Raw genomic sequence first — 23,192 nt, 5'->3', positions numbered from 1 at the left:
GGTTGTTGGACTGTAGAAATCTCTTCCCCAGACAGCAGTGGAGCAGGGTCATTGATTATTTTTAGGGCTGAGTTAGACAGATTCTGTGTTTATTTTATTTCATCTTAGTTTGTTCAGTTTGCTTACCCACTTTTTTTTTCATGTTTGTATTGCAGCTGTTCAATTTTCAGTCTGTTAACACCCTATCTGTACGAATGCTTTGGCTTTCAACACACCATTAACATATTGTTTTGCCTTTGTTCAAGACCTTCTGGTCAGCTATTCTGTGACCTTGTCCTATCTACACCTTCTCCCTTGTTATCTCTTGCCCCACCCCCGCTTTACTTGCTTATAACCTTTTACATTTCTAATATTTGCCAGTTCTGAAGAAGGGTCACTGACCTGAAACGTTAACTCTGCTTCTCTCTCCACAGATGCTGCCAGACCTGCTGAGTATTTCCAGCATTTCTTGTTCTGATCAAAGTGATTCCTGACAACGCTGACTGCCACTGACGTCAGCAGGCTGCGCCGCGGTGCACACATGCGCAGGTGGTCTCCTGCTGTCTGCGCATGCGCTGCGTTCCGGCTTGCCAGGACTGGTTAGCGCATGCACCGATGACATCATCGCGTGACGTGTGCATCTTTGGGCAACACGCCTGGTCAGCCTCTGCGCGTGCGCTTTATGCAACGCCAACGTGTATTCACGCATGCGTCAACCTTCGGATATTCACGCATGCGTCAAGCTTTGGCGCGAGTTTCTGAAAGTGGAAGGAGGAGAGGTTTCGTCGGGCATTTTATCGCAATTATTTAGTCGTTTTGGAGATTTCTGTCTGCTTCATTTTTATTAGAAAGAGGAGAATGCTCCAAGGTAAGTTGCTCTGAAAACATTTCCATTGTCTGGGGCACTACATGTGCTCCAGTCCCTGTTGCAAGTTGCTCTGAAAACATTTCCATTGTCTAGGGCACTGCATGTGCGCCAGTCCACTGCACTGCACTAAAATCCTTTCCATTGTCTGGGGTTGTGTGTAGGCAGTACATGTGCTCCAGTCCCTGTTGTAAGTTGCTCTGTTCCTGCACCCATCAGAGCAGTGCACCTGGACACACAGCCACCTGCTCCTGCACCCATCAGAGCTGTGCACATGGACACACAGCCAACTGTTTCCCCATCCGCCCTTGAAACAACCATGCAGAGCCTTGTGAGACTCCGCAATTGCCAGCTGCTGCCTGTCAAGCACTTGGGGAACATTCAGCAAGAAGAAACTGAGCACTAAAAGAAACAAGCATGCCGTGTCCAGTGGTAGCACGAATGTGAATGCTCTTGCTGTGAACACAACTGGTGAGGTGGGAGTGCAGCCACACCATTCTCCATCCTCAGTGTTGCTTTAAGGCAAAGGTAGATAAGAGCGAAAGAAATGGAAGGTGATGCTGATAGTAGTAGGCAGGATTAAATGGGAGCGGATGGGAAGGCGCAGGAGTAGCATAACCACTAGCAGGGAACAGCTGGGCTAAATGGCCTGCTTTATGTTCATAGTCCAAAAGAAATGTGCTTCTTTTTCCAGCACCCTCACATCATTCATGTTTTCCCTGAGAGCAGCATTGAACCATCACGAGATAGGGGCAGTTACATCATCCTGACTCCTACAGCTGAGGTGGGTACTAAGTGATTCATTGGCGGTGTTATCAGTGCATGCCTTTACTGCAGAACATAAAGCATGCTCAACAGTAATTTCATTGGAGGGAGGGAAGCTCTGACTCTGATGTTCTTTCCTTATTTCTTTTCATGTAAAACGTGCCCTTGAGAAAACAATCCTTGAGACATAAGGACGGCATTCAAGCAAAGGAGGCAGTGCAGGAGAGGACGCAAGGATGTGCTGATTCCTGCATCTGAGGTGGGTAATAAGTGCTTCATTGGCAATGTTATCAATTGGTGCCTTCACTGCAGAAATGAAAAAGGTGTGCACAACAGTAATTTCAGTGGATGGAGGGAGGCAAGCTCTGACACTGATTTGCTTTATTTCTTTTCATGTAAAACAATCCTTGAGACTTAAGGTCAGCATTCAAGCAACGAAGGCAACTGGATCATGCTGCGGAGCTTGTCATGATGTGGAAAGGAACCTTGCATTTATGGATGAAGTGGGAGTGCACATTGGGATGCGCTTGGGGAATATTCACCAAGAATAGACTGAGCTCAGCCACGTGACTTTGCCTTCTTCACATGGACAATACAGTAGTGGAATAGAGAGCTACGCGTTCATTCACCACAAGGCTCTCCAGGAACAATCTCTTTAGTTCTGCATAGCAGAGACTTGGCCTGTCTGTCTCACGGGAATGCTGGTGACACATCACTCATGTATCCATGCACAGCAGTGCCTCGAATGCTTAATGAACTTAATAACATTTCTCAATAATTAAACCTGGAATTGTTGAGATTTTTGATGCTATTTTGATGCTGGGGAGTGGGGGGGAGAGGGGAGAGGGGGAGGTAGGGGGAGGAGAGGGGGAGGTGGGGGGGGGGAGAGGTGGAGGTGAGGGGGGAGGGAAGGGAGAGGGGGGAGAGAGGGGGGTGGGGGGAGAGGGGGGAAGAGGGGGCTGAGGGGAGAGGGGGCAGGTAGAGGTGGGTGGGAGGAAATGGGGAGGTAGGGGGGTGGAAGGTAGAGAGGGGGAGGGGGAGAAGTAGAGGCGGGGTGGGGGGAGAGTTAGAGAGGGGATGGGGCAAGAGGTAAAGAGGAGATCGGGGAGAAAAGGGGGTGTGGGGGTGTAGTGGGAGGGAGTTAAATTCAGAAGCTCCTGAAGAGGAGGATGCAAAAGGGAGGGACCAGACAGCTGCAAGTTGAAGTACAGTTGAGAAGTAGGGGAGAAAGCTGCTGGATGGGGGATCTGCAGCTGGAGGGAACGGCTGGAGGGCCGGAAACGAGAGGCCGTAGAGAGCTGCGTGGAGCGAGCGGTCGAAGACCTTGGTGTCGCCTGGTGCAGGGACCGGCTGGTACGTCTTTTGCCATTGCAAGTTTATGGCGCATGCGCAGAAAAACGCACTCCTCCTCCCTCACCCCCCACCCCGCCCTCGCTGCTCTCTCCGGCCTCTCCGCTCCCCCCCACCCCGCTTGCTGCTCTCTCCGGCTGCTTCGCTCCCCCACCACCACCCCACTGTCCCCGGCCCGTTCGCTTGCCCACTCACTGGCCATTCCGCTCCCCACTCTCTGCTGCCATGTGTTTGTTAGGTTGCCTCCGTGTGATTATTTGAGCAGCGCCATCTTTAGTCCTGGCAGCTGCCTAAAGTCGCAGTCTGTGACGTTTTAGTGGCACATGCTGCATTTGCACATGTGCCACAGCAGCGCCACCTAGCGGTAGCGTTGTCAGCAATTGCAGCCTTTATTTTAAATAGTTTCTTGATTGACAGGGGAGCCAAAGGTTATAGCAGGTAGACAGAAAAGTAGAGTTGAGGCCACAATCAGATCAGCCATGGTCTTACTAAATGGCGCAGCAGGCTCGAGGGGCCAAATAACCTACTCCTGCTAATTCATCACATCTTGGATTTTCCTAGGTGCCTTACAACCAATGGAGGTAAAGAAAGGTAATAAAAAAAACTAATGGAGTGTCGGCCTTTGTCTGAAGGAGGTGGTAATACAAAGGTGAGGACGTTTCACCCAAGTTATGCAAAGCCTTCCCCAGACCCCAAGTATTGCATTACGTTTTGGGCACAGAGCCTCAGGAAATACTGGAGAGGGTAGAACACAGATCCACCAGAATGATATTAGAATGGCAAAACTATGAGGACAGATTGCATAAACTTTAAAGTTCTAATGTTCTACTCAGTTGTACATTTCATTCCTCCTTGTGGGAACTTGAAAATAGCCCAGTTTGAATATTCAGAAGCTTTTTCCCAGGGTGGAAGAGTCAGTTACGAGGGGACATAGGTTTAAGGTGCAAGGGGCAAAGTTTAGAGGGGATGTGCGAAGCAAGTTCTTTACACAGAGGGTGGTGAGTGCCTGGAACTTGCTGTTGGGGGAGGTGGTGGAAGCAGGTACGATAGCGACGTTTAAGAGGCATCTTGACAAATACATGAATAGGATGGGAATAGAGGGATACGGTCCCCGGAAGTGCAGAAGGATTTAGTTTAGACAGGCATCAAGATCGGCTCAGGCTTGGAGGGCCGAATGGCCTGTTCCTGTGCTGTACTGTTCTTTGTTCTTTATTTAGATCAAATCATTACAAGCACGATAGTAAACTAAGTTGAATACAATGTTCACTATAATCTATACAAGTAGACCTTGTTAGTCCTCCCGGCAGGAACCTAGTCAAACTATTCACCCAGTGGAAAACTCAATTAATTAGTATTTCTTTTCACTGCCTGTGAATTAAACTAAAAAATTCTACATCAATAGCCTGGTTTCTAAATGCAGAAAACATCCCCCCCAATGCATGTTATGCCTGAATCATAGAAGAACACCTCTTACTGCACCAGTGCCAATCCTTCCCTATTCCACGTGCTATCCTCTTAATGAGATGTCTTACTTAGTGCCAATTGTACCAAATTATGGGCAGCACTGTGCTGACAAAACTGCAGAAATCCACTTGTCAATTGGGACCCTAGCAGTGAAGACTTCCAATCTATCAATTTGGGCGCGGGTCTAATCCGGGATCCAAAGGTGAAAAGACAGTGCTGTAACTCACCTTAACCAACACCCGCCTCCCCCACCCCCTCCCCCTGCCCACACTCCCAAACTGTAATATATTTTTAGTTCAATCTTTCCATAAATTCTGAATTGCATTGATTCAAAGCAGAAATAAAAATTTTCAAAAACAGTTAAGAGTATTGAAAATAGCTCACAGATGGAATTAAACCCACGTTATTAAAAACCTGGAGTAATTTTGACCATATTTTACGATTAGAGATGGTAATTTTTACATTTTAATCAAACATTATGATGAAATAAATAGATTATGTACAAAATAATCCTAGTTGATGCGGTACTTCTTAAATGCAGAGTTTGCTACAGTTAAGCGCAATATTTTGTTGGCACTTTCTATTTTCGTGCAAGGCAATAACACAGGAAATCACAGGTGACTTCTGGACTGCTCTTGAAAGCATCCTTTGCATTACTTTAAATACTGCACTAGGGTTAAAATGTTGCAAACTACATATCAAACAATCTATGTTACATTTGTTTTAAAGCAACCAGATTAATGAAAGAGTTAACTACTTACAAGGATTGGCTCCATCTGCTACAATTAGCATCCGTAGTGAGGTGAGGTTAATGTCTCGCTGGTCTCTGTGTGCCACCAAGGCCCAATGCATGTCCCGAGACTTCACACAAGCCACTTTAGCTGGAATTACATAGAATTAAATCATTCTCTCCGAATTCAGTCAATTTTAAAATAAACCTCAAATCTTAATATTCTTTTGCACATTTGCAGATTTGATCAGAATGCAATTTTGTGACATCAGCAATCAGAATGAAAAGGTGCTCTCATTTTCTATCAATAAAAACAAGGGAATAAAAGACACATGCTCCCTAAACAACGCCTTCTGCATAATTATCAATACTTACCCTTGTATGCATAGACTTTCTGTATCCATGAAAGGGGATTCACCTTCATTAATGAGTATGGAATACTGATAACATGCATCATGTTCATAACGCTCTGAGGGGGAAAGTGAAACACAATAAGAAAATACTGCACTTAGAAAGAGAAGATACTATTTTTGCTCCATAAATACATTTTTTAATAATTATATTAAACCACTATTCTCTGCATAAATCTTAAGCACTTGCAAATTGTCACCAGCATTATAATCATTAAGAATGCTTAATCAGAATAATCCAGTGTAATGAAAGTGATAGAAATAGATCTATTTTATTAGCTGTTTAACATATATGTTTTGCAAATAAAACAACATGTCAAAACACGTCATGACATGGCCCTAGTTCACAAGCTGAGGCCACTAAACATCCTTTGCTCTTCCTGGCTTATCGTATTGTTAAATACCATTATTTTGATCCACTTTCACCTAAAAATTAAGGGAACTAATTTAATAAATGCAAAGATAATCTCCAAATAGTGAAAATCTGTCACCAACTTGATTTTTGAATGGGAGCTGCACTTTTACAATTAAGCTAATTATTTTCCAAACTGCAGCTCATCTTTCAATAAAATAAACTGCTTAATAGTTAATGCCTTCTCTAAATTCTCCAATAAAGCTACTGCTAATTCTATAAACAATCTGGGAACACAAGATGTGAATAAGAGGTACAAGGGTGGGCAGTGATGATCGTGATTTATGTGTTGGGTGCACAACAACAGTCATTACACTTCAATAGTTGTTCATTGTGTGCAGTGGCTTATATCATGTCAAAATAGTACTTTACGAACAATGCATCACTTCTGAATTGCAGGGAAAGGTGAGGTGGCTACACACTCCTGTATGATGCAATCTTTTAAGTCTTCATTCCCACCTTTTTTTTAAAATTACCAAGCCGTCTGCAGAAAAGTCATGTGAATCCACCACCTTCTGAAGGGCAATTCGGGATGGGCAACAAATGCTGGCCTTGCCAGCAATGCTCGCATCCCATTAAAGAATTTTTAAAAATCCACTCTGAATTCTCTTCAGTTTACTTTCCAGCCATTGACACATGATTGAAAGTGTTTCTGTCTACGACTCAACTGAAATTCTGACTGTTGACCAAGGAACAAATTTAATGAAGCAATTGGATATTGATGTATATGAAAATCTAAAGATAATGAAAGCTGCTTACAAAATAATGCACAAATAATAACTGTAGCTGAGTTCAAGCAACAACTGGAGGGCTAGAAAAAAGATAACAATCATTTTACAATGATAAAACCAAACTTGGATCATTCAAGGTCACAGGAACATAAGAGCACAGGAAGAAGAAATTTGGCCCATCAAATTTGCTCTGCTGTTTCTATTCATGAAAGTTACTTACATAGATTTAAAATGACATGTATTGCCTGAAAATTTAAATTTCAGTGCATCTTGTACCCAGGAACTAACTCTGTGCATAAATAACATTGTTGTAAAAAGAAAACACTGACTGGAAAAGGTAAGGTGGCAGAACTGAAGATGTATGGAGGTGGCTTCAATGTGAGGAGCTGACAGACACGTTAGACTGCTCAGTACTCTTCACCTGGAAAATGAAGATATTTGAAAAGAGGTGAAATTAAAGGATATGGTGTGAGCACAGGTAGAGTAGTGTTGATCTCTGGAGAAAAAAAAAACAGGCTTGTTGGACCAAATGACCTATTCCTGTTCTGAAAAACTCTTACGTTCTCGTAATTCTCCTAGTCAGAACAAAAACTTACAATCTACTGGTAGGAGCCTTCCGACAAAGTGCACCTGCTGAATACATAGTTTTACATCTTAGATTTGCTATTTATATTGAAATATATATATAGAAAAAGATCTTACCGTAAGAATACCATGCCACAAGCCAACATCTTTCTTAAAATCCAATACATTCACAATGGTTTCCGCTGTTGTAAGATAGACAAGACTTCCTCAGTTAAAATAATGATTTTAAAGGGGTGGGAAAAAAAAGCAGAGGATATATTCCCCTCAATTTCTTTTCAAATCTAAATGCTACATCTTAACCTATTTGTTTTCCCCTGCAATGTTGTCTCCATACTCATCCTCTCCTGAAAGGAGATACACATTCAGAGACTGGCAGCTCTTTGGGGTATCTTAGTTAAACGGTTATTGTTCATGCATAAAGTTGAACTTGGCATTCATGGGGGGGGTAAGATTCAATGATGGTTCCATTACAGCCAAGGGTAACCCAGGTTTCGTTCCAGGGTTTCTTGTGTATCCATTGGCAGATACTTGAAATGGGGAAAGTCGCTAAATGATCATGAGCAGCAATCACAACATTTTTCCTTTGCTTGCCTGAGAACAATGAGGAATGAATGTAGTGGCTCTCTTGCCTCACCAAATGAGGTTGGCTAACTCAGTTACACAGCAAGTCACAAAGATTGGACTGGGTCTGTATGGAATAGTACCAGCAGAGCATCAACACATAAACCACTAACGATCTGAGAAATAATATTTTAAAACAGAAACTTTCATAAGAATTTTCCTCATTATCTGTTAGTCTTTAAATAGAATGTTCCAGGATAAGGATCCAGAATGTATGCATTAAAAACATAGCTCTCCAAACAAAATGAGAATAAATATTGTGCCCTGCCTCCTGATCGGAGATGTCATTTCTCACGTTTCATGAAAAGAGTTGGTGATGTAGCCAGAGACTCCCAACTTTCCCCACCACTCAACTGTTGGCATGAGTAACCCTCTGCCATGAGGCACAGTCAGGACACGGTGTTAGAAGGCCGCTTTCTGGTAAGAGAATTACATTAATGGTCATGATTTGTAGAAGTGCTAATTCTCTGTTTGGATATGCTGCCAGGCATCTTCTAATACCTCACCCAAATGGTCAGTATTCACTTGCTTAAAATCTATTCACATTTCTAACTTTTCCCAGTTCTGATGAAAGGTCATCGACCTGAAACCTTGTTTCTCTCTCCTGACCTGCTGAGTATTTCCTGCATTTTCTGTTTTAATTTGATCTGTATTCATATTCAATTCTTTACAGTGACTGCCAGCAGGTCAATCTACCACAGAGGCAGCATGGACCCTCATTTGACCTCCACATGTGCACTTTCAGCAGGGGTTACTGAGTAGTAGTCATGAGTAGTAGCCCCGTTCTATCATCCCCTCCCTAAATCCAGCAGCACCAAGGAACTTTATCGTGTTGCCCTTCTGAGTTCACTTAACTCTGTACATACCAGAGAGGAACCTGGGGCCTTTTGGATAAACTGGCTGAGCACTATAATCATTTCTCAAGACTATGTTTTTTTAATTTGTTCATGGAATGTGGGTATCACTGGCTAGGCCAGCATTTATTGCCCATTCCTAATTGCCCTTGAGAAGGTGGTGGTGAGCTGCCTTCTTGAACCGCTGCAGTCCTTGGGGTGCAGGTACACCCATAGTGCTGTTAGGAAGGGAGTTCCAGGATTTTGATCTAATAACAGTGAAGGAAAGGCGATATAGTTCCAAGACAGGATGGTGTGTGGCTTGGAGGGGAATTTGCAGGTGGCCATGCATCTGCTGCCCTTGTCCTTCTAGGTGGTAGAGGTCGCGGGTTTGGAAGGTGCTGTTGAAGGAGTCTTGGTGAGTTGCTGCAGTGCATCTTGCATATGGTACACACTGCTGCCACTGTGCATCGGTGGTGAAGGGAGTGAATGTTGAAGGTGGTGGAGGGGGCCCTAATTCAGCGGGCTGCTTTGCCCTGGATGGTGTCGAGCTTCTTGAGTGTTGTTGGAGCTGCACCCAGCCAGGCAAGTGGAGAGTATTCCATCACACTCCTGACCTGTGCCTTGCAGATGGTGGACAGGCATTGGGGAGACAGGAGGTGAGTTACTGGCTGCAGAATTCCCAGCCTCTGACTTGCTCTTGTAGCCACGGTATTTATGAGCCTGCTCCAGTTCAGTTTCTGGTCAATGGTAATCCCCAGGATGCTGATGGGGGATTCAGCGATGGAAATGCCACTGAACATCAAGGGGAGATGGTTAGATTCTCTCTTGTTGGAGATGGCCATTTCCTGTCACTTGTGCAGCACGAATGTTACTTGCCACTTATCAGCCCAAGTCTGGATGCTGTCCAGGTCTTGCTGCATACGGACATGGGCTGTTTCATTATCTGAGGAGTCGCGATTGGTGCTGAACATTGTGCAATCATCAGCAAACATCTGCACTTCTGACCTTATGATGGAGAGAAGGTTATTGATGAAGCAGCTGAAGATGGTTAGGCCTAGGACACTACCCTAGGGAACACCTGCAGTGATGTCCTGGGACAAGGACCAACAACCACAACCATCTTCTTTTGTGCTAGGTATGATTCCAACCAGTGGAGAGTTTTCCCCTGATTCCCATCGACTCCAGTTTTGCTAGGGCCCCTTGATGCCATACTTGGTCAAATGCTGCCTTGATGTCAAGGGCAGTCACTTTCACCTCACCTCTGGAGTTCAGCTCTTTTGTCCATGTTTGGAGAAGGGCTAAAATGAGGTCAGGAGCTGAGTGGCCCTGGCAGAACCTAAACTGAGTGTCAGTGAGCAGGTTATTGCTGAGCAAGTGCCGCTTGATAGCACTGTCGACGACACCTTTCATCACTTTGCTGATAACCGAGAGTAGGCTCATAGGGTGGTAATTACCAGGTTGGATTGGTCCTGCTTTTTGTGTACAGGACATACTTGGACAATTTTCCACATTGCTGGATAGATGCCAGTGTTGTAGCTGTACTGGAACAGCTTGGCTAGGGGCACGGCTAGTTCTGGAGCACAAGTCTTCAGTACTATTGTCGGAATTTTGTCAGGGCCCATGCCTTTGTAGTGTCCAGTGCCTTCAGCCGGTTCTTGATATCATGTGGGGTGAATCAGATTGGCTGAAGACTGGCATCTGTGATGCTGGGAACCACAGGAGGAGGCCGAATGGATCATCCACTCAATACTCCTGGCTGAAGACGGATGCAAATGCTTCAGTCTTATCTTTTGAACTGATGTGCTGGGCTCCCCCATCGTTGAGAATGGGATATTTGTGGAGCCTCCTCCTCCTGTTAGTTGTTCAATTGTCCACCAGCATTCATGACTTGATATGGCGGGACTGCAGAGCTTAGAGTTGAGTCGTTGGTTGTGAGATTGCTTAGCCCTGTCTATTGCACGTTGCTTCCACTGTTTAGCATGCAAGTAGTCCTGTGTTTTTAGGTATGCCTAGTGCTGCTCCTGGCATTCTCCCCTGCACTTTTCATCAAATCAGGGTTAGTTCCCCTGGCTTGATGGTAATGGTAGTGTGGGGGATACGTCGGGCCATGAAGTTACAGATTGTGCTTGAATACATCTCTGCTGCTGCTGATGGCCCACAGCACCTCATGGATGTCCAGTTTGAGTTGCTAGATCTATGCGAAATCTATCCCATTTAGCACGGTGGTGAGTATCCTCAATGTGAAGGCAGGACTTCCTCTCCACAAGGACTGTGCAGTGGTCACTCCTACCAATACTGTAATGGACAGATAAATCTCTGACAGGTAGTTTGGTGAGGACGAGTTCAAGCAGCTTTTTCCCTCTTGTTGGTTCCTTCACCATTTGCCACAATCTCGGTTTAGCAGCTGTGTCCTTTAGGATTCGGCCAGCTTGGTCAGTAGTGGTGCTATCTAGCCACTCTTGGTGATGGACATTGAAGTCTCCCACCCAGAGTACATTCTGTGCTATTGCTACCCCTAGTGCTTCTTCCAACTGGAATTCAACATGGAGAAGCACTGATTCATCAGCTGAGGGTGGGGGCCAGGCTCGGTGGTAATCAGCAAGAGGTTTCCTTGCCCATGTTTGACCTGATGCCATGAGACATCATGGGGTCCAGAGCCAATGTTGAGGATTCCCAGGGCAACCCCCTCCTGACTGTATACCACTGTGCCGCCACCTTTGGCGAGTCTGTCCTGCTGGTGGGAGAGGACGTACCCAGGGATGGTGATGGTGGTGTCAGGGATATTGTCTGTAAGCTATGGTCCCGTGAGTATGACTATGTCAGGCTGTTGCTTGACAAGTCTGTGGGACAGCTCTCTCAATTTTGGCACAAGGCCCCAGATATTAAGTAAGGAGGACTTTGCAGGGTCGACAGGACTGGGTGTGCCGTTGTCGCTTCCAGTGCCTAGGTCGATGCCGGGTGACCCGTCTGGTTTCATTCCTTTTCTTACACTTTGTAGCAGTTTAATAGTGGCTTGCTGGCCATTTTTGAGGGCACGTAAGAATCAACCACTTTGCTGTGGGTCTGGAGTCATATGTAGGCCAGACTAGGTAAGGACAGCAGATTTCCTTCCCTAAAGGAAATTAGTGAACCAGGTGAGTTTTTATAACAATCGATTTACTTATGTACCATTCATTTCTGGTAGTCATATGTACTTCAGCTAGATTTTTCTCATTCATTTTGAAGTATTAGGGATGATTTAAATTTGTTTTTGGGGTAATGATTTTTAAGAAGATTTCACAATAATGCCACTGCTTCGAGCATATGCATTGAGATTGGCAGCTTCCTGAGATACTCATTTTCTGTAAACCATTATTCCGAATGTGCATCTTTATTTACTCAATACTCATGCAAGTATTCTTGATTTAATCACCAATAACTGGTGAATTACAGTTAGGCTTTTGATTCATAAGTGAGGCTTTGTGCATTTGTACATGATGCTAAAGCATCATTAAGTTCCAGTGGTCACTCAGAGAAGCAGTATAAACCACTCAACATAAATTAACTACGCCAGCTTTATTGTTCATGAATTATTCAACATTATTTTGACACCTCAGTATGTCATTCTTCACGAAAACACTGTGGCACCAGATTACTGTAAATATTTTATTAAGTTTAGTAATAGTAGGGACTAAACAAACACTATTGAGTCAAGACAGGCATAAGACTGAACTAATGAAGTCTAAAATATATATCATTCAGATGTGCTTCAAAGGACTCACATTGCAAACTACTAATACTTTCAATTAGACAGGAACTGCGAGTTCCCAAGAGAAGGCATGCCAGTTGAACTTCCTGTTCGTTATTGATTTAAAGTCAACCCTAACATGTGTGAATAAATGTCATTTTACAACTCTGAAGAACTGACTTTCAAAATTGCAGTTAAAAGGCAGCTTATTTTGTAAAACCTAGAAATTACACAATTCACATTTGCATAAAGTTAAGATCCGATATTCTAAAATTACCATCGCACATTGAGGTATGGCAATATTTTTTAAAAAAAATCCACATTAGAGATTGCTAATTTTCAGTTAGCAAGCCATTTCAGCAAGATCTTCTGATTCAGTCATAAATGAGGACAGCTGATCAGCGAGTCATTATCAACATTTGTCAATGCATTTGTAATTGGCCTGCAATGTAATCAGATCGAGACAATCTGTTATCCCAAGAATCAAGCCAGAATCGTGGCATTTATTATTTTGCCAATGTTCTCCCCCACTCTTCCTCCTCTCCCAAAAGCATTGGCTTGTGGTTGTCTTACAGTTTCACAACACCAGTCATCCTCTGGTGTTCTGCCCAAATGGCCATTCTTTATGTGAGCTGAGACAGCAAGTATTGGCAGGGTACTGGCATTGAGGACATCACAGCTGATCCTGTCCTCAGTTGATAATAATGCAAACGTCACCAGAAGCGTACTGTAATAGGTATGAACAGCCAAAGAAACCCTTACCTTCTGTATATGCACAGGCCTGAGTCAGAGCCTGACAATGGGTCAAGAGTGCAATTCGTGTCACAGTCACACCTAGTACGCTGCCATCTTTACATGTCTTGTACTAATAATAAAAACAGACCAACACAGTTGAAGGAATGGTAGTGCTCACCTCATGCACTACACTTTGAGGGTACGTTACCAGATATTTTCCCCCATAATTAGCAACGTAGGAAGAGTTAAGAACAAGAAATGGCCATTACAGCTACTGAAGCTCATCATCAAGTATGCCAGCTCTTCTATAACTGTAGTCAATGGCATATTGGTTGTATTTTTGTCCCTACTATGCTCCTTACCATGTCATTCCAAAAACTGATCTTTCTTTGTCAGCAGGTTATTTACAATATTTGATTTAAATTTACTTCTGTACAAATCATGCTCAACCGTGTCCAAAGTGCCCCAAGAACATCTAACGTAGTTCTTAATAACTCCCTCGACACAACATGAATTGCACTAAAATACCTTATCCTGATCAGTCATTTCCATAAGTAGATAGACAAGAAAAAGACATCTCCAAATCTTTGGTTCAGCATCTGTGTTTCTTGCACCAAAGCATCTTGGGATGTTTTGTTATGTTAAAGGCACTTTATAAATGCAAGTTGTTGTTGTAGATGTAGCAAGTGTAATTACAATAAAATGCAGCAAATTAAAAAAACATTAACCCAAAATAATCAGCCCCACCTTCACTGAATGTGCCAGACCATTTTATATTTACAAGGCTGCAATAAATCAAAAGACAATTCCTCTGATGTTACAATGGCTTGGCTACTTCCCTCGAACTGAAAAATCAAAATACGAACCTTCAAAACTTGAGATATAAATGGTTAAATTAATTGTAACTGATGTTGAGCATTATCATCCCTAATTTTCTGTTCGAGTGTTTCATTGTCTTTGCATTGTCATATCACCAAGAACGGGAGTCTTGTTTTACTGATACAGTTTCTGTCTTTTGTGTGCAAAGATATCCAGGCCTTGAAATAGGCTTCACTAATTATTGCAACATGAAGTATCGAGGTGAGGACTGTTCATTCGTTTCTTTTTGACAGTAATACTGCTGGAGTCTCCACTTTTACCCCTCCCCAAACCAATGCTGGTATCAATGTTTGCACTGAGTGCTGCTTGAGTATATAGTATGAAGACGGGAGTTTGGTGAGTGAGGGGATCTTAAGGGTTAATCTTTCTCTAAAATCTAGTTTTTGTTTACATTTAGCAATTAATGAAAAATTACTGTTTAAGTTAAGAGGCAAGTTAAGTTTCTTCCACTGTTAAATAGGGATATACAAGCTCTCAGAGCAGCTGTAGCTAGTTAATTAGTAAGCTAGCTTAAACTGCTTTCTGCGCTCTAGGAAAGCTGACTCATCACTATTTTTCAGAGAGTGCTGCTTGAGTGTACAGTGTGAAGAAAGCAGTTTGGTGAGTAAGGGAGTTCAGTAAGGAGGGAAACTATAAATTAATTAAGAAAAATAAATTTTATTTTATTAACACAATAAATATGGCAGGACAGGTGATTTATTGTGGCTGCAGCACATGGGAGCTCCTGGATGCCACTGTAATCCATGGCAACCACATCTGTAGTAAGTCTCTGCGGCTTGAGGAGCTTCGGCTCAGAGTTAATGAGCTGGAGGCTGAGCTGCAGACATTGTGATGCATCAGAGAGGGGACAAGTTACCTGGACACTTTGTTCCACAAGGCAGTCACACCCCTTTGGATCGAGTCATCTGATTTGGTCAGTGGTCAGGGACAGGAGGGTGTGACTGAGATTCAGGCAGGTAAGGGCATCACGAAGGTGGGAGTGGAGGAGCCTCAGCCCTTGCAAGTGAGCAACAAGTTCGAGGTTCTTGAAGCTTGTATGGACAAGAGTGAGGGCTGTAGTGTGGATGAGCAGACTGACCATGGCACCATGGTAGAAAAAGCCATTCAAGTGTGGGGAGTTAAAACGAATGCAGTAGTCGTAGGGGATAGTATAGTCAGGGAGATAGACATGGCTCTCTGTAGCTGAGGGCGAGAGTCCAGAAGGCTGTGTTGTTTGCCCGGTGCCAGGGTTTGGGACATCTGCTCAGGACTGGACAGCAACTTGCAGTAGGAGGGGGAGAATCCAGTTGTCATGGTCCATGTAGGTACCAATGACATAGGACTAGGAAAGAGGCTCTGAATAAGGAGTACAAGGAGCTAGACACTAAATTGAAAAACAGAACCTCAAAGGTAATGATCTCTGGATTATTAACTAAGCCACGTGCAAATTGGCATAGGGTAAATAAGATTAGACAGATGAATGCGTGGCTCAAAGACTGGTGTGGGAGAAGTGTGTTCTGGTTTATGCGGCACTGGCACCAGTACTGGGGAAAGCGGAGGCTGTACCGTTGGGACAGACTTCACCTGGGACCAGTGTTCTAGCGAGTCATATAAATAGGGAAGTAGAAGGGGCTTTAAACTAAATAGAAGGAGGAAGGTATCATGTAGGGGAAGATTGAGTAAATTAAAGGGAAATGACAAGGCAATAGATCAAGGTAGCAATAACGGTATTGATGATCAGAGTATGGCAGGAAGGGAATGACTGCAAACTTAAGAATGTGCCAGCAGATAGGGCCAGAGTTTACAACAACAGTAAAAAAAAAAAAAGGACTCTGTATCTGAATGCCCGCAGCATTTGCAATGAAACAGATGAATTGTCAGCTCAAATAGAAATACATTTGTATGACTCGATAGCCATTATCGAGATGTGGCTACAAGGAAATCAAAGATGGGACCTGAATATCCACGGGTACGTGAGATTCAGAAAGGGCAGGAAGCTGGGAAAAGGTGGTGGGGTAGCCCTGTTAATTAAAGAGGGTGTTAGTACTGTAGTGAGAGATGGCCTTAGTTCTAAAGAGCAAGATGTAGAATCAGTTTGAATGGAACTAAGAAATAGCAAGGGGCAGCAAACATTGGGAGTTGTTTACAGGCCACCAAACAGTAGTGGTAATGTAAATCACAGTATAAATCAGGAAATTAGAGGTGTGTGTAACAATGGTAATACAGTAATTATGGGGGACTTCAATTTGCATATAGACTGGGTAAACCTAATTAGTACTAATGTTGTGGAGGATGAATTCTTGGAATGTATGCAAGGTGGTTTTTCAGAGCAGCAACTAGGGAACGGGCTATTTTAGATCTAACATTGTGCAATGAAAAAGGGCTGATTAATAATCTTGTTGTAAAGAGGTCTTCAGGAAAGAGTGACCATAACATGACAGAATTTTATATTGAGTTTGAAAGTGATGTAGTTCAATCAAAAACTAGGGTCTTAAATCTAACCAAAGGAAACTATGATGGTATGAGGGGCAAATTGGCTATGGTGGATTGGGATACTACATTAAAAGGTATGATGGTAGACAGGCAATGGCTAACATTTAAAGAACTAATACATAGTTTACAACAAAAATATGGTCCTTTAATGCACAAAAGCCCAGCAAGGAAAGGGCTCCAGCCGTAACTAACAAAAGAAATCAAGGATTGTATTAGGGCAAAGGAAGAGGTGTTTTAAAGTTGTCAACAAAAAAGGTAAGCCACAGGATTGGGAGCATTTCAGAATTCTGCAAAGAAGGACCAAGAAAAGATTAAGAAGGGGAAAATAGAATGAGTGTAATCTAGCGAGAAACATAAAAATGGACTGTGAAAGCTTCTATAGGTATGTAAAAAGGAAAGGATTAGCAAAAACAAATGTGCACTACAAGTGGAGTCGGGATATATATCATCAGGTCCAGGGGATTTATCTACTTTAAGCCATTAATTTCTCTAGTACTTTTTTTTAAACTAATATCTTGCAGTTCCTCGTTTACCCTGGTCCCTTGATTCTCCATTATTTCTGGGTGTTAAAAGATGCTGTAGAGATATTAAATGTATTGGTGGCATCTTTCAAATTTCTATAGACTCTGGGATGGTTCCTGCAGATTGGAAGGTAGCAAATGTAACCGGACTATTTAAGGAAGGAGGGAGAAAGAAAACAGGGAACTACACACCTTTGAGTCTAACATCAGTTGTAGGAAAAATGCTAGAATCTATAATAAAGGATGTGATAACAGGACACTTAGAAAGCAATGGCAGGATTGGGCAGAGTCAGTATGGATTTATGGAAGGGAAATCCTGTTTAACAAACCTGTTGGAGTTTTTTGAAATGTAACTAGCAGATTAGATAAGGGGGAACCGGTGGATGCAGTATATTTAGATTTACAGAAAGCTTTTGATAAGGTCCCTTACAAGAGGTTAGTAAACAAAATTAGAGTACATGCGATTGGAGGAAATATACTAGCATGGATTGAAAACTGGTTAACAGACAGAGAGTAGGAATAAATGGGTCATTTTCAGGTTGGCAGGCTGTGACTAGTGGGGTACTGCAGGATCAGTGCTTGGGCCCCAGCTATTCACAATCTTTATCAAATATTTGTTTGCGAGGATTAAATGTAATATTTCCAATTTGCAGATGACACAAAACGAGGTTGAACTGTGAGTTGTAAGGAGGATGCAAAGATGCTTCAAGGGGATTTGGAGAGGTTAAGCGAGTGGGCAAAAATTTGGCAGATGGAATACAATGTGCAGAAATATGAGGTTATCCATTTTGATGGGAAAAACAGAAATACAGAATATTTCTTAAATGGAGAGAGGCTGGGAAGTGTTGACCTTCAATGGGACTTGACTGTCCTTGTTCATGAGTCACTGAAAGCTAACATGCAGGTACAGCAAGCAATTAGGAAGGCAAATGGTATGTTGGCCTTTATTTGAGTATAGGCGTGAAGACTTCTTGCTGCAATTATATAGAGCCTTGGTGAGATTGCACCTGGAGTATTGTGTGCAGTTTCGATCTCCTTACCTAAGGATGTATGTACTTGCCATAGAGGGAGTGCAACGAGAGCTCACCAAACTAATTCCTGGGATGGATGGATTGTCCTGTGAGGAAAGATTAAGTAGACTGGACCTTTATCTCTGGAGTTTAGAAAAAGGAGAGGTGATCTCATTCAAACATACAAATAAAATTCTTACAGGGCTCAACAGGGTAGATGCAGGAAGGATGTTTCCTCTGGCTGGGAAGTCTAGAACCAGGGGACACAGTCTCAGAATAAGGGTCAGGCCATTTAGGACTGAGATGAAGAGAGATTTCTTCACTCAGAGGGTGGTGAATCTTTGGAATTCTCTGCCTCAGAGGGCTGTGGAGGCTCACTCATTGAATATGTTCAAGACTGAGATCGACAGATTTTTACATATTAAAAACATCAAGGGATACGAGGATAGTGCAGGAAAATAGTATTGAAGTAGATGATCAGCCATGATCTCACTGAATGGCGGAGCAGGCTTGAAGAGCTGAATGGCCAACTCCTGCTCCTATTTCTTATATTCTTATGGACAACAGAGAAAAATGAAAGTCCAGCCTGTAAAAACGATCATGATATTTGTCAGTTCCATTGCTTAGTTGACAGACCAGAATGTTTTCCTTCTCTTGTCCTTCTTTAAGCCTAAGGGAAAATACCAATTTATTGACGCTGCAATTTGTACTCAGGCATGAATTTCCTCAGGGTTTCTCCCACTCCGCCACTGTAACATTCAGCAGAAAACCCACTTATAAGCAGAGTGGGAGAAGCCGCAAGGAAATTCGCCTTACACGTCACACGCTGAGATTCCCATTATGAGTATTGATTATATTTTATAACAGGCTCCCTTATTTCACTGGACAGTTGTATGATCTAATGATTGCTTTATAATGCAATATTGAAAGTGTGCTCAATTTGATATCTCAAAGTTCACCATTATGAAGTCAGTTATGATACTGATAAGTCAAGACCTCTATATGTTAGCAATAAACAATAGATTGAAATACTGATTTCAAATTCTAAATGGCAACATTAATTTATATTGATAAATATTTTACAGCCTGTGGCTATAGAGCTAAAATCTAAGATAACATTGACTCAACCAACCAACCGACTGTTAAGTCTATACCATGTAAATTTAGCCGAATCGTTATATCGATTAATTCAAAATCTAATACATCACTATGTGGATAAACTGCATAAATTAAGTTACTATTATATAAGTATCTTTAACATATCTTAAGGATACCAAAGTTAACTCTATTTTAAGCACACATAAATTACGAGTTATGAATTACATTCGTTGATCAAGTCAATTATTTGTGAAACTTTTTGTTTCTAGATTTCAGTTTCTCTCACCTCAATGTATGCAGTGTCATTGTTTGCATCCTTGATGTGAGGGAACCAGTCCCGAGGAGGCTTAGACAGATGTTTAGATTCTGTTACAAACCACAGCAACCGTGGCCAACCTAAAAAAAAAACGAAAAAAGTAAAATCAGCTCATCGCAGGGTGAAGTGAGCTATCCCAAATGAAGTAAGCTAGCAAACTCTATCAGCAACACAAACCTTTACAGATATTTAATTCACAAGCTCCCTTGACATTAATACACTATGGTTCAGATTCAGCCAGTATTCTCTTATCTTTGCACAACTGCAAAAAATGTATTTGCTGGACAAGTTTCAGTACAATTGCTTTATTGATATAATTTGTCTAGATCTTAGTCATTTAGCAGATTAGATAAATCTATTAAAATGTTGTTATAAATAGAACTATAAATCTAACTAAACTTTAAAGCACAGACTATACTTTTACAAAAGCTGAGTCCACATAAATGACAGAATGTTGAAGTGTTTAAGATGGCAACTTTTTCTAATTATTCAATTATGTTGTAAATTTTAATTAATGCAAATTTTCTTCCATCCAATCTTTGCAAAAATAAATTTTGAACCCACAAGACCTCAATAATCGATTTCAAAACATCTCGATTATCTCAACAATTAATTCATTTTAAAGCTCACTTGGAGTTAAACACTTGCTAAATAGTCTCCTGACTGGCTATCATAACAGCCATTTATGAGAGTCTGAAAGATTACAAATTATAAAATATTTATGCTCTAAAAATTCCATAATATTCATGGAATATATTGGAATAGCTTATTCAGCAGAACAATGCAGTCAAATCATATTTTGACCTCAACTTTTTCAATTAATTACTGCAGAATATATTCATAGTCTGTACAGATCATTAAAATAAAAAAAAATTGAACCATAGCTGACTTCGTTCCAAGAATTCTTAAATGTAATGTCATTGAGGTGCAATAATCAGAAAGATAAGCATAGAAATGCACATTACACATACATGCACACAAAAAGGGTGGGGTGGGGGGGGGGGGGGAGGAGATGGTGGCATAGTGGTAATGTCACTAAACTAGTAATCCTAGTAATAACTAGGCTACTGTCCTGGGGACCTGGGGACACTGGTTCAAATCCCACCATGGCAGCTGGTGGAATTTAAATTCAATTAATTAATTTTAAAAAATCTGAATTTGAAAGTTAGTCTCAGTAATGGCGCCATGAAACTATCATCGACTGCCGTAAAAACCCATCTGGTTCACTAATGTTCCTTTCGGAAAAGAAAACTGCCATCCTTACCTGGTCTGGCCTACATGTGACTCCAGACCCACCGCCCTCTGAAATGGCCCAGCAAGCCACTCAGTTGTCAAGGGCAATTAGGGATGGGCAACAAATGCTGGCCTTGCTGGCTATGCCCACATCTCATGTAAGAATGAAAAGAAGGATGTAAATGCATGGAACCATCTCCAGTTGTACATCATTGAGCACTTGGAACTCAGGTTTAGCATGGGTTAGATGCAGAGTGAAGCTTCCTCTACTCTGTCCCAATGACGCGTGTTAGATCCAATTGCAGATAGTACAACCTTACACATTCAAGTGAAAAGCTAATTTCCCATTTTAACAAATCCTCATGGCTCGGACTTAGGATGACAATTAGTGTTGAATTATGGACAGTTCTGTGTTTGAACATGCGCCCAATAAACAACTGGACTGAGAAATATTTACTTAAAACCCTTCCAGCCAAAGGAAAGACATTGATCCCATTAGTTTGGGATGGATTTGAAGCTTGGCCCCAGAGGTGAAGGAACAGTGTTCTAATCCACTCCATTAACTCAATCCCAAATTACACAAGATTATCGAAATACTTAATATCCATATGAGATTCAGCTATCTACTACTTCAATAACGGCCTTCAAATGTTTATTTTAAATGGGTTAATATCTTTGGTAAAAATGAACAAAAGATTTTGATGCAAATGCATGAGGTGCTCATACAATGGCTGGGATTTTTCCAAGGCGGCAGGGGTCCTACCGCCAGGGCCCAAAAAGGAAGAGGGAGACCCCACTTCGGCGGGTGGCCAGACACGGGGCCGCATTTTACTGGCAGCAGCCAAATATGTGGCTGCCACTGGGCCTGCCATCCAAATAAGGACGGCAAGCCACCCCCAGGAATTGCCGGCCCAATGAGAGGGCCAGCAGCTCTGCAGCGCCACTGGAAGCAGTGGTTACTGCTGGGGTTGCACTTGGAGGAAGAGGACACAGTGACAGACGAGTGAACGGGGTATGGGTCCAGTCAGGCGGTGCCGACGCAGCAGGGCGGCCATTGCCCCCGCGGGCCCTTTTCTAGGCCCAGGAGCGCCCAAAAAGGAGGGGCACCTCTCCACCTGCCACCCCTGGAGCCCACTGGGTGGCTGCCAGAGTTTACCTGGTGATCTCCACAGGTGGCGGAGGGCCTCCTGCCACCAGGAAAATGCCAGCGGAGGTGGGAAGAGGTTCTTAATCGGCTGGTTAAGTGGCTTAATTGGGCTCGAGGTGGGTGGGCTGTCTGCCACCTTTCCCACCGCTGGCAAAATCTTTCAAGCCTCCCCGCCTCTTACTCCATCCTCAAAGGGCTTGAAAATCCCAGTCAATATCGCAGCACAAATTCTACACTTCGTTAATTTCTTTTTTAACGTGTTTGTATGTAGTAATGACTGTTGAATGTTGAATTTAATTTAAAAATAAGCTTATAATTTCTTAATAGTGGAGTTATTAAAATTAGGAGCTATGGTTTACTGAAGAACAGCGTCATGTTAAACTGTGGGAAATATACCTCTGGGCATTGAAGAAAATCACATTTCATATTCATGAAGTTGTTACAATCACTACAGCATTTGATGAGAGTAGTGAGAGTTAGAATTGTCGAAGTAGTTAATCACAATAAAGTGCAGCAGCATAAAAACAGTAAACGTTAAGTTAAAAAACATGAAATCCAATCACCTTTAAACTGTAGAATCTCCCCCGTTGGGCTTTTAGGTAAACCTTTGTGACAAGCATCGCTGGTTAAAGCTACAGTAACACCACAACTTCCCAAAAGAAAACCGATTTGCTGGCTTCCGGCATCCTGGTGGGGAAAAAACAAGTCTGTCATCTTGTGTTAGTTTTAAGGTTTCAAAACCAAAATTAAGGTAACAGTAGGGTTGAAACAGGAGGGACAAGGATATAATTTATGTGGGGAAATGGGGAGCAAAGACATTTTAAAAGCTAGAAGCACTGGAATTTGGCTTCTTCAATTACAAATATTGAATACATATTATTGTACGTACAAATTTTAAGTCTTAAAATATTCAATGCTCGGTATTCAAATGATCAAGTCTTTGGGCTGAATTCTCCTCTCACTGCCAGGTTAACAGTAGAACAGGAATGCCATCATAGGAATCCACCATTAACCTCACTGGTCCTTGTTTGCTATACATTGCAGATTTGGAGCAGTAAGTGTGCTTCTGATAGATTTATTGTTATTTTACAGCTCAAAGGGCCCCGGGATTCTCAGGTGGGTCTCTGGAGGTGTTGCTGGCCGAGCTGAGGGATAGATGAGGTAGTCTGCTGAGCACTGAAGTTGGGAAGCCCATTATGGTGATGGATAAGTGCGGGAAGATAGTAGAGGCAGACAGTGCAACTTACACACCTGAACAAACTGCCACATTCTGCAAGAAGAGGTTCAATGAACTCATGTGTGGTCA

General features: G+C 42.4%; 1 protein-coding gene across 5 annotated transcripts in view; it reads right to left on the bottom strand.

The window, feature by feature from the left end:
- The window catches only part of LOC137349461 (disco-interacting protein 2 homolog C), a 635,092-nt gene that overhangs the window by 142,206 nt on the left and 469,694 nt on the right, over positions 1-23,192 (bottom strand). For all 5 annotated transcript variants that reach the window (XM_068014972.1, XM_068014974.1, XM_068014973.1 and 2 more), the window contains 6 exons: positions 22,450-22,573; positions 19,477-19,586; positions 13,238-13,340; positions 7,409-7,473; positions 5,529-5,622; positions 5,185-5,304 (listed from right to left, as the gene is read on the bottom strand). In XM_068014972.1, the coding sequence (XP_067871073.1) occupies positions 5,185-5,304; positions 5,529-5,622; positions 7,409-7,473; positions 13,238-13,340; positions 19,477-19,586; positions 22,450-22,573 (616 nt within the window). The remainder of the gene's footprint in view (positions 1-5,184; positions 5,305-5,528; positions 5,623-7,408; positions 7,474-13,237; positions 13,341-19,476; positions 19,587-22,449; positions 22,574-23,192) is intronic.

Source organism: Heterodontus francisci, chromosome 2 (assembly GCF_036365525.1).
Source record: "Heterodontus francisci isolate sHetFra1 chromosome 2, sHetFra1.hap1, whole genome shotgun sequence".
Classification (NCBI taxonomy): domain Eukaryota; kingdom Metazoa; phylum Chordata; class Chondrichthyes; order Heterodontiformes; family Heterodontidae; genus Heterodontus; species Heterodontus francisci.
The sequence above is the reverse complement of the archived record's forward strand: the minus strand, read 5'-3'. Positions and strand labels throughout refer to the sequence as shown.